This window comes from Artemia franciscana, chromosome 7, assembly GCF_032884065.1.
Source record: "Artemia franciscana chromosome 7, ASM3288406v1, whole genome shotgun sequence".
Classification (NCBI taxonomy): Eukaryota; Metazoa; Arthropoda; class Branchiopoda; order Anostraca; family Artemiidae; genus Artemia; species Artemia franciscana.
Genome location: NC_088869.1, coordinates 8,543,852 through 8,566,945, shown reverse-complemented (window position 1 = coordinate 8,566,945; position 23,094 = coordinate 8,543,852). Strand labels below are relative to the sequence as shown.

Genomic DNA, 23,094 nt, shown 5'->3' with positions numbered 1-23,094 from the left:
TAAGAGCGAATTATAGTTTATTGGCAAACCTTTTAAAATCATTGAAAAAAAAAACAAGAAAAACAATAATAAAATAATTTTATATTGCTCTTCTTTCCATTTGGATGTTTCCAGAAATGTTCGAATCAAGTTTATTGTCCTTCCGAGCTGCATCAGACAAGTCATTGGCTGTCAAAACATTACCCTGGCCCTGTAGATCTCTCATTTCGCGTGTCTGTGGCAATCCAACTTCATCGGCTATAGTACCAATATTTTGAAGTGGTTTTTGCTTTGGGATATTACCAGTCCGTCTAATACCGGGCCCCTCCGGGCCACATGCTGGGCCTATTGGAGGATTTTCTTGATCAATTCTACGTTGCTTTGCTTCTTCGGGATTTTCATTCCAGGCTATGTCAGGGTTCCTTTCAACTGCCGTTACTTGTGCGTAAGAGAGATTTTGTGCCTTTCCTTGTGGAACTGGAGTTGGTCTATCTTGAAATTTTGTTAAATCTTGCTCCAGAGGACGGCCTTTCTCGTCACATACTATTCCTTTTTTCGTTGCATGAACCTCTCCTCCTAAAATAAAAATTTGTGTGAAAAAAAGGTATGTGAGCAACCAAAGTGCTTTCACCGTTGTACGCTCTCAACTTTGTTCGTGACTTCGTTTGCAAGGCACCATCCCCTGTTTTGAAACTCAATCTTTACTATTCAAAGGCGTCAGAAAAAGTCCGTAGAAATAAAAAATAGACAACAAAATGTTAAACAGAAACTGTAAAAATCGACTTGCAAAAACAAGAAACTTTAATCGATCATATATAAACTACCGTGTCAAAGTGTATGGGTAACTTAAAACAGTGAGAACTGGCGCTAGTGTTAATAAAAAAAAACCACATTGCCATCTAACATTTGACGATACTTGGCATTATTTTTCTGTGTAATAATAAGAATAATCCATTTAATTTGTGTAGTCGATAAAATTAGTGTAGTAATAAGTGTCTGATTGCAGTCCCTGACGGAAAAATGACTACAAAGCTTGAAAAATGCTAAGCGTCTTGAAAAATGCAACGACAAATGGCGATGATATTTCTTTACCGAAAATAGCGTCCGTTTCCACTCTTATTACCCATGCTCTTTTTACCGTATCACAAGAAATAGAAGAAATAAATTTCAAGTGATTCCAAACAGCCAACTGACAAATAAAACCGGATGCTTTCCAAAACTGCACAACAGAAATTTTCTGAAATAACTGTCAAAATGTCAAATTGTTCGTCAGTATTGCTAAAACTGAAATGAAATACCAGAAATCATGCTGACAATTCTAAAACAATATAAATTGTCAAACTATGTATGACAATAACAATCTCACTATTAACCATCTCATCACATACCTGAGTATTCGTTTCTACTCCACAAAATTGCATGTTCCTATTATTATAGCCCAGTCAACCAATAGAAAAAAAGAGGCTATTCAACTGAAAGTTATAAAGAGTAACTTAAGCCCCTGGATTTTAATCAATAATTTAAACATATAATGTAAACTATTATTATCTAAATAAGGTATAAGCTTAGCTTTAACGCAGAAAATTGAGGGCTTAGGGGAAGGATTTTAATTCTTCCTCATTCTGATGCGTATTCAGTGTTATCGTAATATAAAGGAAGCTTCAATCCGATGTACCCCACCTTGTCTAAGTTATTGAATAAATAAAAAATAGTTTTTTTTTAACTCAAAGTAAGGAGCGACATTAAAACTTAAAACGAACAGAAATTACTCCGTATATGAAATGGGTTGTCTCCTCCCCAATCCCTCGCTCTTTACGCTAAAGCTTTTAATTGTTTAAAAAAGCAGAATTGTTGCAAACGGTCAAACTTTAGCGTAAAGATCGAGGGATTGCGGAGGGGACAACCCATTTCATATACGGAGTAATTTCTGTTCGTTTTAAGTTTCAATGTCGCTCCTTACTTTCAGTTAAAAAAAAAACTTCTGAACTTTAATCTCTGAACGTTTTGAATTAATACATGTTTATTTTTGGCTCTCCACACATAAATTATTAAAATGAAACTTGCATATTAATTCTTTTTCTGGCTAAATGGCTTTCTCTTAGTTTTGATCAGACGATTTTGAGAAATAAGGGGTGGGGAAGGAGGCCTAGCTGCCCTCCAATTTTTCGGTTACTCAAAAAGGCAACTAGATCTTTTAATTTTTAACGAACGTTTTTATTAGTAAAAAAATTACGTAACTTAAGAATTAACTTACGTAACACAATTTTATATCCTTATATTTTATTATGTATATGAGGGGGTTTGTCCCCTCGTTAATACCTCGCTCTTTACAGTAAATCTTAAGTTTTGTCCCAATTCTTTAAGAATGACCCCTGAATCAGAAAGGCCGTAGAATAAATTGTTGAAATTACTAAAAAAAGCTTTAGCATAAAGAGCGAGGTATTTATCTCCTCCTAAATACTTCGCACTTTATGCTAAAGTATTTTTAGAACCCTCATATTCGTAATAATCTCTGTTCGTTTTAATTTTTAATGCTACTCCTTACTTTCAATTGAAAAAACCTTGTTCATGTTTTTTTTTTATAGTAACGCTAGAAAATCCCGCACCCTTTTCTTTGAATTTCCCTTCCCCCATAACATATTGCTCCAAGGAAAGATCCTCCCACATAGGCCCCTCCCCTCAATCCCACCCCTAAACCAAAAAAAATCCCCTGAAAACGTCTGTACACTTCCCAATAACCATTACTGTATGTAAACACTGGTCAAAGTTTGTAACTTGCAGCCCCTCCCCCAGGGACTGTGGGGAATTAAGTCATCCCCAAAGACATAGTTATTATGGTTTTCGACTATGCGGAACAAAATGGCCATCTCAAAATTTTGATCCGTTGACTTTGGGAAAAAATGAGCGTGGTATGGGGCCTAGATGCCCTCCAATTTTTTTGGTCTCGTAAAAAGGGCACTAGAACTTTTCGTTAAGATTCTATGACTTTTAGGGGGTGTTTCCCCCTACTTTCCAAAATAAGGCAAATTTTCTTAGGCTCGTAACTTTTGGTGACAAAGACTAAATTTGATGAAACTTATATATTTAAAATCAGCATGAAAATTCGATTCTTTTGATCCATCTTTTAGCATCAAAATTCCGTTTTTTAGAGTTTCGTTTACTATTGAGCCGGGTCGTTCCTTACTACAGTTCGTTACCGCGAACTGTTTGACACTGGTCAAAGTTTGTAACTTGCAGCCCCTCCCCCAGGGACTGTGGGGGAGTAAGTCATCCCCAAAGACATAGGTATTATGGTTTTCGACTATGGAAAACAAAATAGCTATCTAAAAATTTTGATCCGTCGACTTTGGGAAAAAATGAGCATGGGAGGGGGCCTAGGTACCCTCCAATTTTTTGGCCACTTAAAAAGGGCACTAGAACTTTTCATTTCCGTTAGAATGAGCCCTCTTGCGACATTCTAGGACCACATGGTCGATACGATGACCCCTGGAAAAAAATATATAAAAAAAAACACGCACCCGTTATCTGTCTTCTGGCAAAAAATACGAAATTCCACATTCTTACAGATAGAAGCTTGAAATTTTTGCTATAGGGTTCTCTGTAACGCTGAATGCGATGGTGTGATTTTCGTTAAGATCCTATGACTTTTAGAGGGTGTTTCCCCCTATTTTCCAAAATAAGGCACATTTTCTCAGGCTCGTAACTTTTGATGACAAAGAATAAATTTGATGAAACATATATATTTAAAATCAGCATGAAAATCCGATTCTTTTGATTTATCTTTTAGGATCAAAATTCCGTTTTTTAGAGTTTCGTTTACTATTGAACCGGGTCGCTCCTTACTACACTTCGTTACCACGAACTGTTTGAAAAGTTTAACTTTTGAATAACAATGCTTCGGAAATGAAGATTATCTAGAAAACAGAGCCAGTATTCTAAAAAAAAACAAATTGAGGGGTATTTTGCTGAAATGCCCAAAAATATTTTGAGGTGGTCTTTCAAAAATTTTCTAAGGTTTGGGGACCTATCGGTTGAATATTATTACTGGAGGATGCCTTATTTATTCTTTCCAACTTGGTGCGCGCAAAATTATGAATAACTTTTAGTCCTAAAAACACTTAGCAGTAATAGAAGGGTTATCCGATTTTCAAGAACCATATTACTTGCTTAGTCCAAATATTCTATTTGAACTAATATACTATTTTCTTAAATAATATTAATTTATTTTAGTTAATATGTTGTTTGTTTTTGTTATGTAAATTTCTTATGGCCCACGGGCTTTTTCTGGAATAAATTATTATTATTATTTTATTATTATTATTATTATTATTATATAATCTTCTAACTGAAGGAGTATGATGGGGTAAATTTTCCTCTGTATGGATCTGAATAGCCTCTCCCAAAACTTGGAAGATTTGACCCTAGAATTCAATTTTCTTGACGGTTCTCAAAGACCATCCATTGACCCCTCCCCTCCGTGTTGGTATACAACTATATAATACTGTATAACTGTTAATAATCCTCAGCATAATTTCGATATTGTAACTGTTAATTCCGTGTTAATAATCCTGTGCATAATTTCTATATTATAACCCTTAACTCCGTGTTGACTCTATATATTCTTCTTTGAACTGGCAGAAATTCCCAAGCTGGAAGTTTATTTATATCATTTTTCGGTAATTCTAAGCCATCTAGCTGTCCCAGAATTCTTGGTAACAAAATAAAAGTTCAAATGGGGATAAATACCTAAAAGTGAAAACAGATACAAAAAATCTGAATGCTTCGACCATATACACAAGTGGTCGTTATCAATAGAAACTGCTGATTGAGGGCCACTGGAGTATGTGGTTGAAATATCCAGATTTTTTGTATCTGTTTTCACTGCCTAATTAAAGGATTTCCATTTGAACTTATGAGTTTGTCATAGAAAGGCAGTGTGGTCTTAAAAAAATACCTATTTTAAGGTATTACATTGAAAAGAATTTTGCTGGACAATATTTTGGCTATAGTCGGGCAAAATTTGGTGTTTTAACCCACGAACTGACAGAAAGTGGAGCTTTATTCACACGTTTTTTTAATGATTTCTTTAGCAATAATTGAATACATATGGTTCCATACGATCGTCCTGAAAAAAAAGAAAAAAAACGTATCTATGATCATCCTTTTCGGGAAATAGAAAATTTTTGTGTCTTTGCATGCAGGAACTTATAGCGCTGAGTTACAACCAGCCTCCCGTCATTTAGTAGAAATTATTTTGATTAAGCATGTGATATTGATGCTGAGGATTTATAATACCCTCTTTTTAAGAAAATATTGTAAGTTTACACTTACAATAACAGAAATTTCACTCTGACGCTTATCTACAGAGGTGTAGGGGTGCAGACATACCCAAGGAATCATATTTATACAGAGAGAGAAAGGTATTCCCTTCCCAAAAAAATAATATTGGAAAATACTTGACCACCTGATATCCCCAGGAAATCTGCCCTTGTCCCTAAGGGGTTTGTCTGTGGTTATCTGTGTCTACGATATACAATACGCCAAGAAAAAAAGGTATTATTAAGTGTTCTGTGTTATTAAGTGTTCTTGAATTCGATTGGTTTATTTTTTCGCATAATTTCGTAAGCTCATCACGTTATTCCTTATTCCTGGAGAGACAAATAAAATCTAATTGTTTTAAAATCTTTATTAAGCTAGTGACTTGCAACAAATGAGTTTCTTTCTCACGATGAGTGTATATTATTTAAAGTCAGAATGGTATTTTCGTATTAAATTTCAACCCTACAAAAGGTGAGTCACATTAGTTTTTACTAGTAATCTATTTCTTTTCCCACTTACATACCTTATCGATAAGAGCAAAACTTACTTGGCTTATTAACCATATCAGCTGTTTCAGAAACAGGGTCCCCAATCGAATGTGGTCGTGGCGTTGCATGTTCTGCTTCTAAATTACGGAGCACGTCTCCTGTCTCAAACGGTCCGATACCAGTCCCTTTTTCGTCAGGATGGAACACTTTGTGTTTCTCACGAGCTTTAGTGAAGGTTTCATAGTCATATTTAGCGTCGGCAGACTCAACGACTTCTTTCCTGTTCCCATGTTCTGCCTTTTTTTCACGAGAATAAGTTTCGTATTCTTTCTGTGATGGTTGAATACGCATTGTAGAAATTCCTGGGGAACAAACAATGATGAAAGTATTGCAACAATTGGTTTTTTCATTTCAAATTTAACAACAGTTTTTATACAAATATTCAAGTGCAAATTCAAAATTTATGTCTAGATGGCTAATACTAGTATATAAAACTTAAAATAAGCAAACACTGCTATGAAAAAAGAACAGAAAATTGTATGGCAAACATAAATTACCTCCTAGCACGTCCAGAAGCACCAAACTCGCGAAAGCACTGAGCCTTACCCCTTAACTTCCCCAAAGAAAGCGAATTTAGTACGGCTACGTCAATCACGTATCTACGACATTTGTTTATTCTACCCACCAAGCTTCATTCCGATTCCTCCACTCTAAGCGTTTTCCAAGATTTCTGTTTCCCCCCTCCAACCCCCAATATCCCCGGATCCGATTCGAGTCGAAAATAGAACATCTGAGACATAAGATGGTTCTATATATCAAAGATCCGATCACCTATTCATAAAATAAAGATACCCCCATTTTCACGTTTTCTAAGAATTCCGGTTTCCCACTCCAACTCCCCCCGATGTCACAGGATCTGGTCGGAGTTTAAAATAAGATCTCTAAAGCATAATATCAAATTTCATTAAGATCTGATCACCCGTTTGTAAGCTACAAATACCTCATTTTTTCTGATTTTTCCGAATTATCCCCCCCCCCCCAACTCCATCAAAGAGAACGGATCCGGTCCGGTTGTCATTCACGTATCTTGGATTTGTTTTTATTCTTCCCATCCAGTTTCATTCTGATATCTCTGCTTTAAGTATTTTCCAAGATTTCCGGTCCCTCCCAACTACCCCCCCTCAATGACACTAAATCCGGTCGGGATTTAAAATAAGAGATCTGAGTTACGAGGTCCTTCTAAATATGAAGTTTCATGAAGATCCAATCACTCCTTCGTAAGTTAAAAATACGTCATTTTTTCTATTTTTCAGAATTAACCCACCTTTCAAACTCCCCCAAATAGAGCGGATCCGTTCCGATTATGTCAATCACGTATCTAGATTCTAAATGTTTTTCCCACTAAGTTTCACCCCGATTCCTCCATTCTAAGCGTTTTACAAGATTTTAGGCTCCCCCCAAACTCCACCTAATGTCACCAGATCCGGTCGGGGTTTAAAATAAGAGCTTTGAGACATGATATCCTTCTAAATATCAAGTTTCATTGAGATCCGATCACCCGTTCGTAAGTTAAAATATCTCATTTTTTCTAATTTTTCAGAATTAACCCTCCCCCTCCCCCAACTTCCTGAAACAGAGAAGGTCCGTTCCGGTTCTTTCAATCACGTATCTAGGACTTCTGCTTATATTTTCCACAAAGTTTCTTCCCCATCCCTCCATTCTAAGCGTTTTACGAGATTTTAGGCTCCCCCCCCCAAACTCCACCCAATGTCACCAGGTTCTTTTATTTCTGTTCTTTTATAAAACTTGAATTTTGTGGGACTTATAGACTATGTTCTGAATAATACGCAAATGCCGAACACTTGCTGTTCGGCACTTGGGATACTCAGAAAGTTCTTTTATTTAGAATGGGGCTATAGGGAAAACTCTTAGCCTTGGGAATTTATATATTAGGTGAAAACAGATATAGGTAGTATCATCAAAATTCAGTAGAGTCTGACTAGTAAGGAATAGTTCATCAGAAACATTCTGTCTAATAAAAGGATTATCAATTATGGTGCTTCAAACATCCTAATTGTGATACTTGTCTGGTTGAGTGTTCCTGGAGACAACTACCAGTCACAAAACGTCATTGAAACATTGTGGCAGGAATCTCTGCTAATATTTAAACATACATAAAGCTGAATAAGACTTAGATACATCATGTCAAGAAGAATAAGTCTTTCAACATGTTGATGATGGTAGTAATATTGATACTAATATATTAAAACCTCAGCCTCCACATAAAAATTGTTCGGCACTTGCGTATTATTCAGAACACAGTCTATAAGTGAAGTTAGGTTCTTTCGCGAAACAAACTACGATGCAGGTACATTTTATGAGAAAATACGGTTTCATAGCCACAAAGACAAAACTCAGTTTAGTTTGCTACGCATAGTGATAAAAGATAGGGTTTGAACATGGATTTTGAAATGAAGGTTTGGGATTTGCCAAAGACTGAAAAAGAGGCGTATTTCTGCGTTCTGGGTATATAATTCTAAGTTGCAATTTTACAGTTTTCCTAATAAAGTATTATATTTTCATCATATTTTGTTTTATTTCATTAGCTTAATCAAAAGTTTGGGCTATATATTTGCACATTGGGGTGGGGGGGGTGATGTGGGGTGAATTATATCAAATACCTAACTTAACCTAACCTAACCACCTCTACATACAAAATATTTAATTAAAATGTACCTACATCGTAGTTTGTTTCACGAAAAAATCTAACTTCACTCATTGAGTGTGTTCTGAATAATACAAAAATACCAAATTTTCTAAAATAAATAAATAGAAGACATAAAAAGAAAATTTTAAGATCCTGACAAACTATACCTCCAGATTTTGCTTCAATATCTGGATCACCAGTCTGCTGTCTCAAAAGATCAGTCTGAGCATGCTCTATGCCTCTCAAACTTTGCTCTTCAGTCGGCTCTTGTACATAGGCTATTTCGGCTCCTTTGTTTGTGTTGGGTGCTCTTGTGACACTTTTGTCAACTTGCCACCCTGTTTTTGGAGATGGAGCTAGGATTTTGTTTTCAACGGTTGCGTCTTCAACTTTCCGTGACATGATGCTAGAAAAATCAAACCTACCGATGAATATAAAGGTTATTCACAATTATTTTATTATTTTATTTATTAGCTGAATTATTTTATTTTATTCAAACAGGAGGAGGGAGGATTTTTAATTTAATTTTTTTCTTAATTTGAAACATTGTTCTGTATTTTATGGTCAGTAGAAGTACGACCGTCAGCATAAAAAGAACAAGAGCTAAGAGCTCATATGGCACTTGTGACGAGGCAAGAAGAGCTAAGAGCCAAGAGATCATATGGTATGAGCTCTAGCAAAATTCAATGAATCAATAGATTGATTTAAAAGGAAAATTAGAGGCTTAATGCCGGTCAGGATTTAAAATAAGAGCTCTGAGTCACGATGTCCTTCTAAATATCAAAATTCATTAAGATCCGATCACCCACTCGTTATAAATACCTAATTTTTTCTAATTTTTCCTCTCCCTTTAGCCCCCCAGATGGTCGAATCTGTGAAAACGACTTTATCAAGTCAATTTGTGCAGCTCCCTGACACACCTACCAATTTTCATCGTCCTAGCACGTCCAGAAGCACCAAATTTATGTAAATCACGTATCTAAGACTTCTACTTATTTTTCCCACCAAGTTTCATCCCGACCCCTCCACTCTAAGTGTTTTCCAAGTTTTAGGTTTCCCCCTCCCACCCCCCCCCCCAGTGTCACCAGATCCGGTGGGGATTTAAAATAAGAGCTCTGAGACATGATATCCTTCTAAATATCAAATTTCATTGAAATCCGATCACCCGTTCGTAAGTTAAAAATACCTCATTTTTTTTAATTTTTCAGAATTAACCCCCCCCCCAACTACCCCAAAGAGAGCGGATCCTTTCCGGTTATGTCAATCATGTATCTAGGACTTGTGCTTATTTTTCCCACCGAGTTTCATCCCGATCCCTCCACTCTAAGCGTTCTCCGAGATTTTAGGTTTCCCCCTCCCAACTCCCTCCCCCCCCCATGTCACCAGATCCGGTCGGGATTTAAAATAACAGCTGTGAGACACGATATCCTTCCAAACATCAAATTTCATTAAGATCTGATCAACCGTTCGTAAGTTTAAAATACTTCAATTTTTCTATTTTTTCCGAATTAACGGCCCCCACTCTCCCCAGATGGTCAAATCGGAAAAAAGAATATTTTTAATTTAATCTGGTCCGGTCCCTGATACGCGTTCCAAATTTCATCGTCCTAGCTTACCTGGATATGCCTAAAGTAGCAAAACCGGGACCGACAGACCGACAGAATTTGCGATTGCTATAAGTCACGTGATTAATACCAAGTGCCATAAAAAAAAGTCCTAGCACGTCCAGAAGCACCAAACTCGCCAAATCACTGAACTCCTCTCCCCAACTCCCCCAAAGAGAGCGAATCCAGTACGGTTCCGTCAATCACGTATCAAGGACATTTGCTTATTCTATCCACCAAGGTTCATCCCTATTCCTCCACTCCAAGTGTTTTCCAAGATTTTCCCCTCGAACTCCCCTCAGTGTCAAATGATCTAGTTGGGATTTGAAATAAGAGCTCTGAGACATGAATTCCTTCTAAATATGAAATTTCATTAAGATCCGATCACCTATTCGTAAGATAAAAATGCCCCAATTTTCACGTTTTCCAAGAATTCTGATTTCCCCCTCTAACACCCCCCAATGTCACCGGATCTGGTCAGAATTTAAAATTAGAGCTTTAAAGCGCAAGACCCTTCTAAATATCAAATTTCATTAAGATCTGGTCACCCTTTCGTAAGTTGCAAATACCTCAATTTTCAAAATTACCCCCCCCCCAACTCCACCAAAGAGGGCAGAACCGGTCTGGTTATGTCAGTCATGTGTCTTAAACAGGTTTTTATTCTTCCCATCCAGTTCCATCCTGATCTTACCGCTTTAAGTATTTTCTAAGATTTCCGGTTCCCCCAAACTGCCCCCCCCCCCAATTACGCTGTATCCCGTTGAGATCTAAAATAAGAGATCTGAGTCACGACGTCCTTCTAAATATGAAGTTTCATGAAGATCCGATCACTCCTTCGTGAGTTAAAAATACGTCATTTTTTCTAATTTTTCAGAATTACCCCCCCCCCCCCAATAGAGCGGATCCCTTCCAATTATGTAAATCACTTATCTAAGACTTCTGCTTATTTTTCCCACCAAGTTTCATCCCGATCCCTCCAATATTCCTGATCGATATTCCCGATCCCCCCGTAACTGGGGGGGGCAGTTGGGGGGGACCGGAAATCTTAAAAAATACTTAAAGCGGTGAGATCAGGATGAAACTGGAGAGTTGGAGGGGGAAACCGGAATTCTTGGGAAACGGGAAAATTGGGGTATTTTTATCGTACGAATAGATGATCGGATCTTAATGAAATGTGATTTTTAGAAGGAATTCATGTCTCAGAGCTCTTATTTCAAATCCCGACCAGATCTTTTGACATTGGGGGGAGTTGGAGGGGGAAATCTTGGAAAAAACACTTGGAGTGGAGGAATCGGGATGAAGCTTGGTGGATAGAATAAACAAATGTCCTTGATACGTGATTGACAGAATCGTACTGGATTCGCTCTCTTTGGAGGAGTTGGGGGGAGGGGTTCAGTGATTTGGCGAGTTTGGTGCTTCTGGACGTGCTAGGACAATGAAAATTGGTAGGCGTGTCAGGGAGCTGCACAATTTGACTTGATAAAGTCGTTTTCCCAGATTCGACCATCTGGGGGGCTAAAGGGAGAGGAAAAATTAGAAAAAATTAGGTATTTATAACATACGAGTGGGTGATTGGATCTTAATGAATTTTGATATTTAGAAGGACATTTTGACTCATAGCTCTTATTTTAAATCCTGACCGGCATTAATCCTCTTATTTTCCTTTTTAAATTAATCTATTGATTCATAGAATCTTGTTAGAGCTCATACCATATGATCTCTTGGCTCTTAGCTCTTCTCGCCTCGTCACAAGTGCCATATGAGCTCTTAGCTCTTGTTTCTATTGTTTCTTTCTTTTTTTTTTCTTTGGCCATATTTTAGGTAAATTTATAAAGACTGGAAAGCATCAAGAGAATTATTGCTTGTCAAAATAAAATATATCCAAAACGCCAAAAACAGCTTTTCAAAATAGTAAAGGAATTACTATTATATTTAGGATGTTCATGGCTACGTATAGGCCTACAACTCATCATGAAAAAAAAATACTCTAGAAGCTTAATAATAGACTTGATATGAGAGACTTTCGGAGAGGATTACCAACACCGTATCCACTGCGCTGTGAAGGATTCAAGGAGACATTTTTTAAATAAATTTTCTAATTTTTCCGAATTAACCATCGCTTCAATCCCCCCCCCCCCAGATGGTCAAATCGGGTACGTCTGCCAACGCCTGCCAACTTTCGTCGTTCTAGCTTATCTGGAAGTGCCCGAACTAGCAAAACCAAGACCGACAGACCAACGGACAGAAATTGCGATCACTCTGGCACTTGGCCGACGGGCAAGTGCCATAAAAACTGAAAAATATCTTTCTTAGAAATCTGGGTGGGGAGAAAATTAATTTTAACAAAATCAAAGATTAGTAATAAAATTTTACTAAATAATTATAAAATAATTAAATACTTAAAATCATAATACTGAAAATAATCGTTTAAATAATAATAGAATAATTAATTTTAATGATAAAAATAAAACTAAATTTAACAAAAATAAAATCAATTTAACATCAACGGACTCAATTAAATTAAAACAATTCAAATAATTTTAATTAAAACCAAATATTTAGTTGCGACTGAATTTTAATTTGTCTATCGGGGATTTTATACTAATGAAGGGTCAATATACAAAGTGTTTTTATAATTTTAAATGATTAGTTAACTGAATATACTCTAGATAGATTTGTCACACTCTTTGGGCAAAATTAAGTTTAATTAGTTTGACTCTTTCTCCTAATTCATTAATTCATTAAGTTTGACTCTTTCTCTTAACTCTACGTTTTAAAACAGTAAACTTTAGCGTAAAGAGCGGGGCGTTGAGGAGGAAAAGCCCCTTTCATATACGGAGTAATTTCTGTTCGTTTTAAGTTTTAATGTCACTCCTTACTTTCATTTAAAAAATCTTGTTTTTTTATTTAATTTCTGGACATTTTTGAATTAATACAGGTTTTGGTCTTGGCTCTCACATAAATAATTAAAACGAAATTCGCATATTATTTTTTTTTTTTTGGCTAAATGGCTTTCTCATAATTTTAATCGGAAGATTTAGAGAAAAAAGGAGCGAGTTGCTCCTTTTTTTAGTTGCCCTCCAATTTTTTGATTACTTATAAAGGCAACTAGAACTTTTAATTTTTTACGAACGTTTTCATTAATAAAAAATATGCGTAACTTACGAATTAACTTACGTAACGAACTTCTATATTCGTATGTTTTAATTGCGTATTTGGGGGGTTTACCCCTCGCCGATACCTCACTCTTTACGCTAAAGCTTAAATTTTGTCCAAATTCCTTAAGAATTACCCCTGGATCACAAAGGCTGTAGAATAAATAGTTGAAATTACTAAAAATACTTTAGCGTAAAGAGCGAGGTATTACGAGGAGGTAAACCCCCTCATATGCGTAATAATTTCTGCTCGTTTTAAGTTTTAATGCTGCTCCTCACTTTCAGTAGAAAAAAACTTTTCATATTTGTCTTTTCATTGTTTTCTTTAATAATGCTAGAAAATCCTGCACCCCCTTCATTGAAAGTCTCTTCCCCAGAATTTTGATCCGGTGACTTTGGGGAAAAATGAGCTTGGGAGGGGGCCTAGGTGCCCTCCAATTTTTTTGGTCAATTAAAAAGGGCACTAGAACTTTTGATTTCCGTTAAAAGTAGCCCTCTGGCGACATTCTGGGACCACTGGGTCGATACGATCACCCCTCGGGAAAAACCCCCAAAAAAACAAATAAACACGCATCCGCGATTTGTCTTCTGGCAGAAAATGCAAAGTTCCACATTTTTGTAGATAGTAGCTTGAAAATTCTACAATAAGGTCCTATGATACGCTGAATCTGATGGTGTAATCTGCAGCATTAAAATGCATTTTTTTAATGTAACTATTGGTATCAAAATTCCATTTTTTAGAGTTTCGGTTACTATTGAGCCGGGTCGCTCCTTACTACAGTTCGTTACCACGAACTGTTTGATAATTGCTTTTGCTGCAAAAGTACACTAGAACTTAAAATTATGTTCGAAATAGATATTACCTGTATTTTGTCGTAGCCTATGGTGCAATTTGATCGTTCTGGGTGAATAAAAGCACTAATTTGAGACTGGTCCATCTTAGAGAAATAAAAATATTCATATATATGTGGGCAGAAAGCTAACATCTCCACTCTCAGTCTCACACAGTATAAATATTATGCAGTGTGGAAAATTTGGTTCAGAAATAGGAGACATTAAAGCGTGGCTTTGGGAAGTTATCCAAAGCGTCACAGCAATAGTTCAGAGAGTCCCCATGGTGACAACTTCGCCACCGTTATACTGCAAAAGTGTCATTTCATTCATCCTGATCACTACACTGTTTTATTCTTTTTTGTATACTGCCATACAATTTCTTCTTCGAAGATCATCCTTTTTATGATTCATCAAAAAAAATTCTACAAAACATTTACAGAGAAACGTTAAGTGTTAAACCAAGAACGAGAAGAATAAAGTCAAATAATATTTCAAGCACATATTTAAAAACATTTCATACATCCAATAATGTTTCAAACGACCTTAAAATACTATCAAGAAAACAAATGAAACCCGAAAAAACAGTAATTACAATAAATAACCCATTCAAACCAAAAACAAGCAGGAACTACCACAAAGAAGAGTAGGGCTAAGGCACCGTGTGCCTCTTAAAGAGCAGAACTCAATTTTTACTTTACCGAAAGAATTCTTATTTCGAGCAATGTGTTTTCATCATAGGCAGTGCAATAGCGCTGCCTAATTAAAGAATTTCTCATAACATCAAACATGTCGTCATAACGAACTGTAAGCAAGGAGCGACCCGACCCAACAGTAACCGAAACTCTAAAATGGCGAATTCTGATAACAATAGATACATCAAAAGAATTAGTTTTTTTGCTGTTTTCGGTCCAATTTGGAGCAACAGTTACCAAAAATCAGAAAAGAGGAACTTCGAAAATAATTAATACATTAAAAGAATTGAATTTCCATTCGAAATATATTCTAAATATTCTAAATATATAAAATTCTAAGTTTCGTGCTATCCAACAAAAGCTGAAAACCTGAGAAAATCTGCCTGATTTTTGGAAAACTTGGGAAACACCCTCATAAGGTCAAGGAATCTTAGTGAAAATAGTACCATCAGATTTACCTCATCAGAGAACCCTCCTGTAGAGGTCCCAGTTCACCCCTGCAAAAATTTGGAATTCTTTTTTTGCCAGAAGAATGATAGCGGATGTGTGTTTATTTGTTTCCTTTTTTATGTTTCCCAGGGGTAATCGTTTCGAACCAATGATCTTAGAAGATCGGAAGAGGGTTCATTCAAACGGGAATTGAAAATTTTAATGTCCTTATAAGTGACCAAACAGATTGAAGGGCAACAAGCCCCCCTCCCACGCCCTTTTTTCCCCAAAGCTGTCCGTTTAAAATTTTGAGCTAGTAATTTTGTTCAGCAAAGTTGGAAGGTCCAATAGCTATGCCTTTGGGGATGACATAATCCCCCAAAGCCTCCGGGAAAAGGGATGTAAGCTATGAAATTTACCTACTGTCCATACGTAGCATATGTTACAGGGATCTGTTCAGACATTTTTGGGGTGAAGATAATTTTCCACATGGAAAATTTTCCGTCGGGAGGGAATTTCCTGGGGGTGAACTTTCGATGGTAAATTTAATGGGGGGGGATTCACGAGAATTCCTATACGAAATTATTTTTTATTTGTCTTACTTTCTCTTTGACGATTCAATTTTAAATGCAGGGATATTCAATGGGAATTGTCCTGGGAAAATTTTCAGCGATGTTTAGGTTCCCTAGAGTATTTTTCCCGGTAGGGGGAGGGATTTTCTCGGGAGAAATTTCTACGGAAAAAACTTTCCATTGGAGGAGGGGACTATTTTTGGGAAAATTTTTCTGAGAAGAGATTTTCGGTATGATTTAAACAAGCTGAGAAATTGAAGAAAAGCAAGCTTTTTTTCAAACGAAAACATGCCAAGGAAAATTTTCTGCGGAAATATCCGCAAGGAATTTTGCTGAGAGAATTTTCTGGGGGAGAATTTTACGTGGACAGAGTTTTAGAATTTCAATTCTCTAGGAATTGACGTTTGGTGAAACAAAATAGCAGAAAATGCTGTGTCATGATGCTTTTTGTTATTCAGAAAGGGTACTAGATGTGGCGATTTTCTTTCAAATGAGCCTTTTCTTAATATCATATGACGGATAGTTGGATATACTTAACAGTGGTGAGAAAAAAAAAGGAAAAAAGGAAACCCATCACTGTTTCCCATAAAAAAATTGATTTGCCTTGTTGTTCAACAGAGGTGGGAGGGGGCTGTAATTATCCTCATTATAATATTTGATCACGGAGATTCCAATAGTGTACTTTTCATTTTGTCCTGACTCCATTTTCAAGAGATGTCATGCTCTTCTTCGGAATTAACATATATTTGTTTTCATACAAAACAAAGATAACCTTAAACAAAAATTGTACCATTTGTTTTCTTATTTTTTTGCGGCTTTTTGACATAAGACAAGCTGCTCACTTCTGATGGACACATATAGCCATAGGTAAATATTTCAGCTTCATAACTTAGCTCAATTCCATTTTAAAAGGTTTTTGAGATATATATTTCCTAAATTTTGAAAAAAAAGCATTGATATGGCTCAAAATTCTACTCAAATAACATGAATTCCATTTTTAGAACTAAAGGCAGAGAAAAAGCAACTAGCAACTGAAAATTAAGGTAAAATGTCGTTTTGTCAAAATTTCAGTAAAATTCTAGTCCATTGACTTCTTGCTATCTTGGAAAGTTGTTGGGCTAGAGAATTGAAACTTTCAGGGATATGTCTACAGGCAATAGGTATAGACCTGTTTTTTGTCAAAATTTCAATAGGTATAGACCTGTCATGTAGGCAAATTTCAGGGCCCTCTAGAGGGAGAAGGAGTGGAGGTGGGTACTTTAAAATACCTTCCCGGGACATACTTTAGCCTGTGGAACCATTCCTGAAAGTTTCACTTTCCTAACCTTAACCCTTTCTGAGATAGTAAGAAGTCAATTAACTAGAATTTTACCCAACTACTTTCTAAGATTGCTTAAAGACCCTCATCTAGAACTTTATCCCACAAGGATTTTTTTTTCTAAAGTATCACAATAGGGAAAGAGCAGAGATTTGAGCTTGAAAGAACATTGAATAAATCATAATTCAAGCTCTGGATTTTGAATTTGATTTAGCCTACCTAGCTCAGTTGATTTTCAAAGTAGAAAAAAGCTTATCATCTATAATTTGACCCCCTACCCTTTTCTTTAAACATATTTTCCTTGGCAATTCTATTTTATTGTTACCTGTAGTAAATCTGAATTCCGACAAATCAGGAAAAGTTTTATACCAAATACTGTAAACTATTGACGATTTATTGAATATTGTCTGGTTACTCAGTTACTGTTATGTGAATCAACGTATCGGAAACGTAGTATCTCGTGATATGCATCTATGTGAAACCAGTAAAGGCAATTGATTGCTTTTTGAAAGTCTACTAAAAATGAACTTCAAAGATTATAATTACATCTTTGGTGGAGTTGTCCTTTTACGGCTTTTATTTATTTTTTTCCAAGTCGCCGATTTGGTTTATTGTGAGATAACAGTAAGGGTGTAACTACCATGGTTTTTATTGAAAGTGTGGAGTCAAATAGGCATTTCCAGTATACATTACTGGAGATATAAAGGGTGCATAGACCTTCAGCACAACTCCACCTCCTCTCTTCGCCCACTACTAAACTTTAGTTGAGATATAGATTTCCTGCATCTTGTTTTAATCAACATCAAGAAAAGATTTTCAATCTGGGTGATTATTTTTGTAGCAATTTGTCTCGTGGCCCTTTGTCTCAATTGGAATTATGCAAAAATTTTCAAGTAGTATGATTCGAGGCACAAAGATGGCCCCAATACCTTTTGTCTATGCCAGTATCTTTTTTTCCTTTTTTTGTACAAATGTGGCATTTCGCATGTTGTCTAAACCAGGCCCACACAAGAGTTTTCAATCATAATTATGATAGGCGCAAAAGGGCCCAAAATCGTGACTCTGCTCCCATCCCTAATCTTTAGGGAAAGGTAGATGTGTTGTGTCCCATTAAGCATTAGGCTGTATTTGGGTTTTTAACTTTATAATTATTACTCTTTAATAATTCGTTTCGAACGTGACTCACGTTACGTCACGAGACTTATGGGTTTCTGTAATTTGTATTCATGTTAGAGAAGCGATACAGTTCATTTTTTCTTTTCCCTTTCCTTTTATTATTTCCCTTCTTTCCCTCTCTCTTACGCAACTGATTTCCTTATATCGCGAAAATGAGATAAGGACCTAATATTACTCTAATTTAACAGTTTTAATGGGAAGTGTAGACCTTGGGCCAGATTGACAGATAAACCAGTATAATGAGGAACTTTTGGGATATATATGTATATATATATATATATATATATATATATATATATATATATATATATATATATATATATATAAATGACGGTCGGGACACTCAAAGAGAAAGCGACCGGGACACAAGGAATGTTCGATTAGCAATCACCATCAACAAAGCACCGGGACACAAATGACGACCGGGACATAGGGAGTATAAATGACGACCAGGACATAAGTAGAAAAAAACTAAAAAAAAGGTAAAAACTGAAAACTAAAAAGAAAAAAAGGGAAAACACACAAAAATTTATTTCATCATATACCAATTCAAAAACGAATGTTTATACAGACCGGGACACTGGGACACAAATGACGACCGGGACACAAGGAATATAAATGACGACCGGGACACAGGGACACAACTACAACGGGGACGTCGGGGGGCACGGGGGATATATAAAATGACGACGGGGACACAGGGAATGTTCGATTAGTAATCACAATCAACAAAGCTCAAGGGCAATCATTAGAATCATGAGGTATAACTAAAAAATCTAAAAAAGGTAAAAAAACTAAAAACTAAAAAAAGACCAATTCAAAAACGAATGTATATACAGACCGGGACACCGGGACACAAATGACGACCGGGACACTCAAAGAGAAATTGCAGGCTGGGACACCGGGACAAAAATGATGACAGGGACACAGGGAAACAACAACAACGGGGACGCCGGGGGGCACAGGGGGATATATAAATGACGACGGGGACACAGGGAATGTTCGATTAGCAATCACCATCAACAAAGCTCAAAGGCAATCATTAGAATAATGAGGTATAGATCCGAACACAGATTGTTTTTCCCATGAACAATTATATGTTGCATGTTCAAGAATCGGTAAACCTGACAATCTATTTATATGCACAGACAATGGAACAGCCAAGAATGTTGTATATTCGCAAGTTTTGCGTAGTTATATATATATATATATATATATATATATATATATATATATATATATATATATATATATATATATATATATATATATATATATATGTATTATATATATATATGTATATATATATATATATATATATATATATATATATATATATATATATATATATATATATATATAACTACGTAAAACTTGCGGATATATATATATATATATATATATATATATATATATATATATATATATATAACTACGTAAAACTTGCGGACATATATATATATATATATATATATATATATATATATATATATATATATATATATATATATATATATATATATATATATATATATTCACAGGTGGGACACAGGGACACAACTACAATGGCGCATAACTAATATGGCGCACTAGTATGCATATATTTATATATATATATATATATATATATATATATATATATATATATATATATATATATATATATATATATATATAAAAATAAGTTGTCTGTCTGTCTGTGGATCAGGTGACGTCATGTTTCTGTGTTGACTGACGTCATGAAATTAGTTGTCGTCATTTTTGCTTTGACGGTGACGTCATTAACGGTATTTAAGACATTTGTTCACGGAAAAATGTTTAATTGTAAAATGACTGAAGAACCTACAATGGCAACAGCCGAGGAAGCTGCTCAAAGAGTTTATGCCAAAAAACTTGCTGCTGATAGAGAAAGTAAGAAAAGAAAGCGTTCCGAGGAATCACAAGAACAGCAAGAAAACAGGCTTGCGGCTAAAGAACGCAAAACCGCGCAGTTAGATGAAAATCCACCTGGACAGCGAGAGTCAAAAAATATCAAAACTGAAAATGATAGCGATGATGATTGGGTTTGGGATTTTGACTTGGATAAGGTCATCAATGCCTACCAGATTTAAGTTAAAAAAACAAAGGTTCGTCGATATGTACTTCATAGTGACGCTGAAAAATAAAGAAGAAAAAGAAAACTGAAAAAAGAAAAAAGGTAAAAAACTAAAAAAAAACTAAAAAGAAAAAACACTCAAAGAGAAATTACAGACCGGGACACAAATGACGACCGAGACAGAGGGAATATAAGTGACGACCGGGAACCTCAAAGAGAAATTACAGACTGGGACACCCGGACACAAATCACGACCGGGACACAGGGAATATAAATGACGACCGGGACACAGGGACACAACTACAACGGGGACGCCGGGACACAGGCGGGATACATAAATGACGACCGGGGCACAGGGATTGTTCGAATAGAAATTACAGACCGGGACACCGGGACACCGGGACACAGGGAATATAATTGACGACCGGGACACTCAAAGAGAAATTACAAACTGGGACACCGGGACACAAATGACGACCGGGACACAGGGAATATAAATGACGACCGGGACACAGGGACACATCATTAGAATAATGAGGTATAGATCTGAATACGGATTGTTTTTCCCATGGACAATTATATGTTGCATGTTCAAGAGTCAGTAAACCTGACAATCTATTTATATGCACAGACAATGGGACAGCGAAGAATGTTGTATATTCGCATGTTTTACGTAGTTAAAACATATATTTATATCTATCTCTATTCACAGGTGGGACACAGGGACACAACTACAATGGCGCGTAACTAATATGGCGCGTAACGACTTACGCGCGCGGGGGGGCTTGGGGGGGCGCGAAGCGCCCCACCAACTAGGTGTTGGGGTGGCGCGAAGCGCCACCCCAACAGCTAGTATATATATATAAATAAGTTGTCTGTGTGTGTGTGTCAAGTGATGTCATGTTTGTGTGTCGACTGACGTCGTGTTTGTCGACTGACGTCATTATAAGGAATGAGCTGTATGCGTCATGAAGTTGTTTGTCAACTGACGTCATATTTGTAAATTGATGATTTTACATACCGGGACACCAATGACGACCGGGACACAGGGAATATAAATGACGACCGGGAACCTCAAAGAGAAATTACAGACTGTAAATAAAGACCGGGACACAGGGACACAACTACAACGGGGACGCTGGGGGCACAGGCGGGATATCATGAAAAGAGAAATCACCAATGCAACAGCACAAACACAAGAAAAAAGAGACAGAAGGAGAAAAGGAAGACTGTTTTCCTAAATTAGTGATTAATATAGACCAGCACTTGAATGAGGCCTTAACCCTACTCATCCATGCAATCACATAGGTCAAACAGCATAGCCACACATAATCAACCATAAAGAATAATCCATGGACAGGCAGTCATGTCGTCAATAAGCATAAGTCGTCATTTACCAAACAATAGAAAAAATAATATAGACAAATAATTCAGAGGCAACACCCAACACAAGGGCTCATCAGGAGAATACACTGGCCTATATAGGGTTTCGCCACTCTAAATTCTCTACCCAGCACAGTGTTGTGGCTACCACAGAATATCCATGGCATCCCCGCGTCAGGTATCACCCCCAAAATACATGCCTATGAAAAAAAAACCCAGCAAATGTAAAACAACCAAGTAAAACCAAAACAAGCTTATCCTGTTAATATTTCCCTCCCTTTAGCAACAATAGGTAAACTAAATATTATAAATTTTACCAAATCACAAATATTAACACATTGCAAAAAACCTGAATGAACTAAACAATTATAGAATTCATCATTACCATGTGGCTAATATAAGTTACGACCGGGACACAGGGATTGTTCGAATAGAAATTACAGACCGGGACACCGGGACACAAATGACGACCGGGACACTGGGACGCAGGGAATATAAATGACGACCGGGACTCTCAAAGAGAAATTACAAACTGGGACACCGGGACACAAATGACGACCGGGACACAGGGAATATAAATGACGACCGGGACACAGGGACACATCATTAGAATAATGAGGTCTAAATCTGAATACGGATTGTTTTTCCCATGGATAATTATATGTTGCATGTTGAAGAGTCAGTAAACCTGACAATCTATTTATATGCACAGACAATGGGACAGCGAAGAATGTTGTATTTTCGCATGTTTTACGTAGTTGAAAACATAATGGAGTTGAAAAGTTAGAAACATAAAACAAGTGCGTAACTAATATGGCGCGTAACGACTTACGCGTGTGGGGGGCTTGGGGGGCGCGAAGCGCCCCACCAACTAGGTGTTGAGGTGGCGCGAAGCGCCACCCCATCAGCTAGTATATATATATATATATATATATATATATATATATATATGTATATATATATATATATATATATATATATATATATATATATATATATATATATATATATATATATATATATATATATATATATATATATATATATATATATATACATATATACATATATATATATATATATATATATATATATATATATATATATATATATATATATATATATATATATATATATATATATATATATATATATATATATATATATATATATATATATATATATGTGTGTGTGTGTGTGTGTGTATAGGCAGCTGTAATTTAGGTTAACTCAAGTCAATTCATTTATTATTTGAATTAAGGATCTTAAAGTTAGATATGATTTGTAGTCGGAGTACATTTAATTTAAACATGAAAAAGAAAGCATAAATAATGCGGACTTTG

At 36.0% G+C, this 23,094-nt stretch overlaps 1 protein-coding gene across 2 annotated transcripts; it reads right to left on the bottom strand.

Annotated features, from left to right (window-relative positions):
• LOC136028805 (uncharacterized) lies at positions 1-17,569 on the bottom strand. 2 transcript variants are annotated; one of them, XM_065706709.1, is made up of 4 exons: positions 17,423-17,569; positions 8,661-8,899; positions 5,846-6,148; positions 1-555 (listed from the first exon to the last, which is right to left on the bottom strand). In XM_065706709.1, exons 2-4 carry the CDS (start codon positions 8,893-8,895, stop codon positions 80-82), a joined length of 1,014 nt encoding a protein of 337 aa, XP_065562781.1. In that variant the 5' UTR covers positions 8,896-8,899; positions 17,423-17,569; the 3' UTR covers positions 1-79. The 2 variants fall into 2 exon arrangements, with proteins under 2 accessions (XP_065562781.1, XP_065562782.1); XM_065706710.1 differs by having other exon boundaries at positions 8,661-8,914; positions 17,423-17,492.
• Positions 17,570-23,094: the final 5,525 nt, after the last annotated feature.

What these genes read in the sequence shown, in the direction of transcription:
- LOC136028805 (XM_065706709.1), bottom strand. Translation starts at nt 8,895, where the DNA reads ATGTCACGGAAAGTTGAAGACGCAACCGTTGAAAACAAAATCCTAGCT. An exon ending in TATTGAAGCAAAATCTGGAG is followed by an intron (nt 6,149 to 8,660) that starts GTATAGTTTGTC and finishes TTTGTTCCCCAG; the next exon opens with GAATTTCTACAATGCGTATT. An exon ending in TGATATGGTTAATAAGCCAA is followed by an intron (nt 556 to 5,845) that starts GTAAGTTTTGCT and finishes TTTTTATTTTAG; the next exon opens with GAGGAGAGGTTCATGCAACG.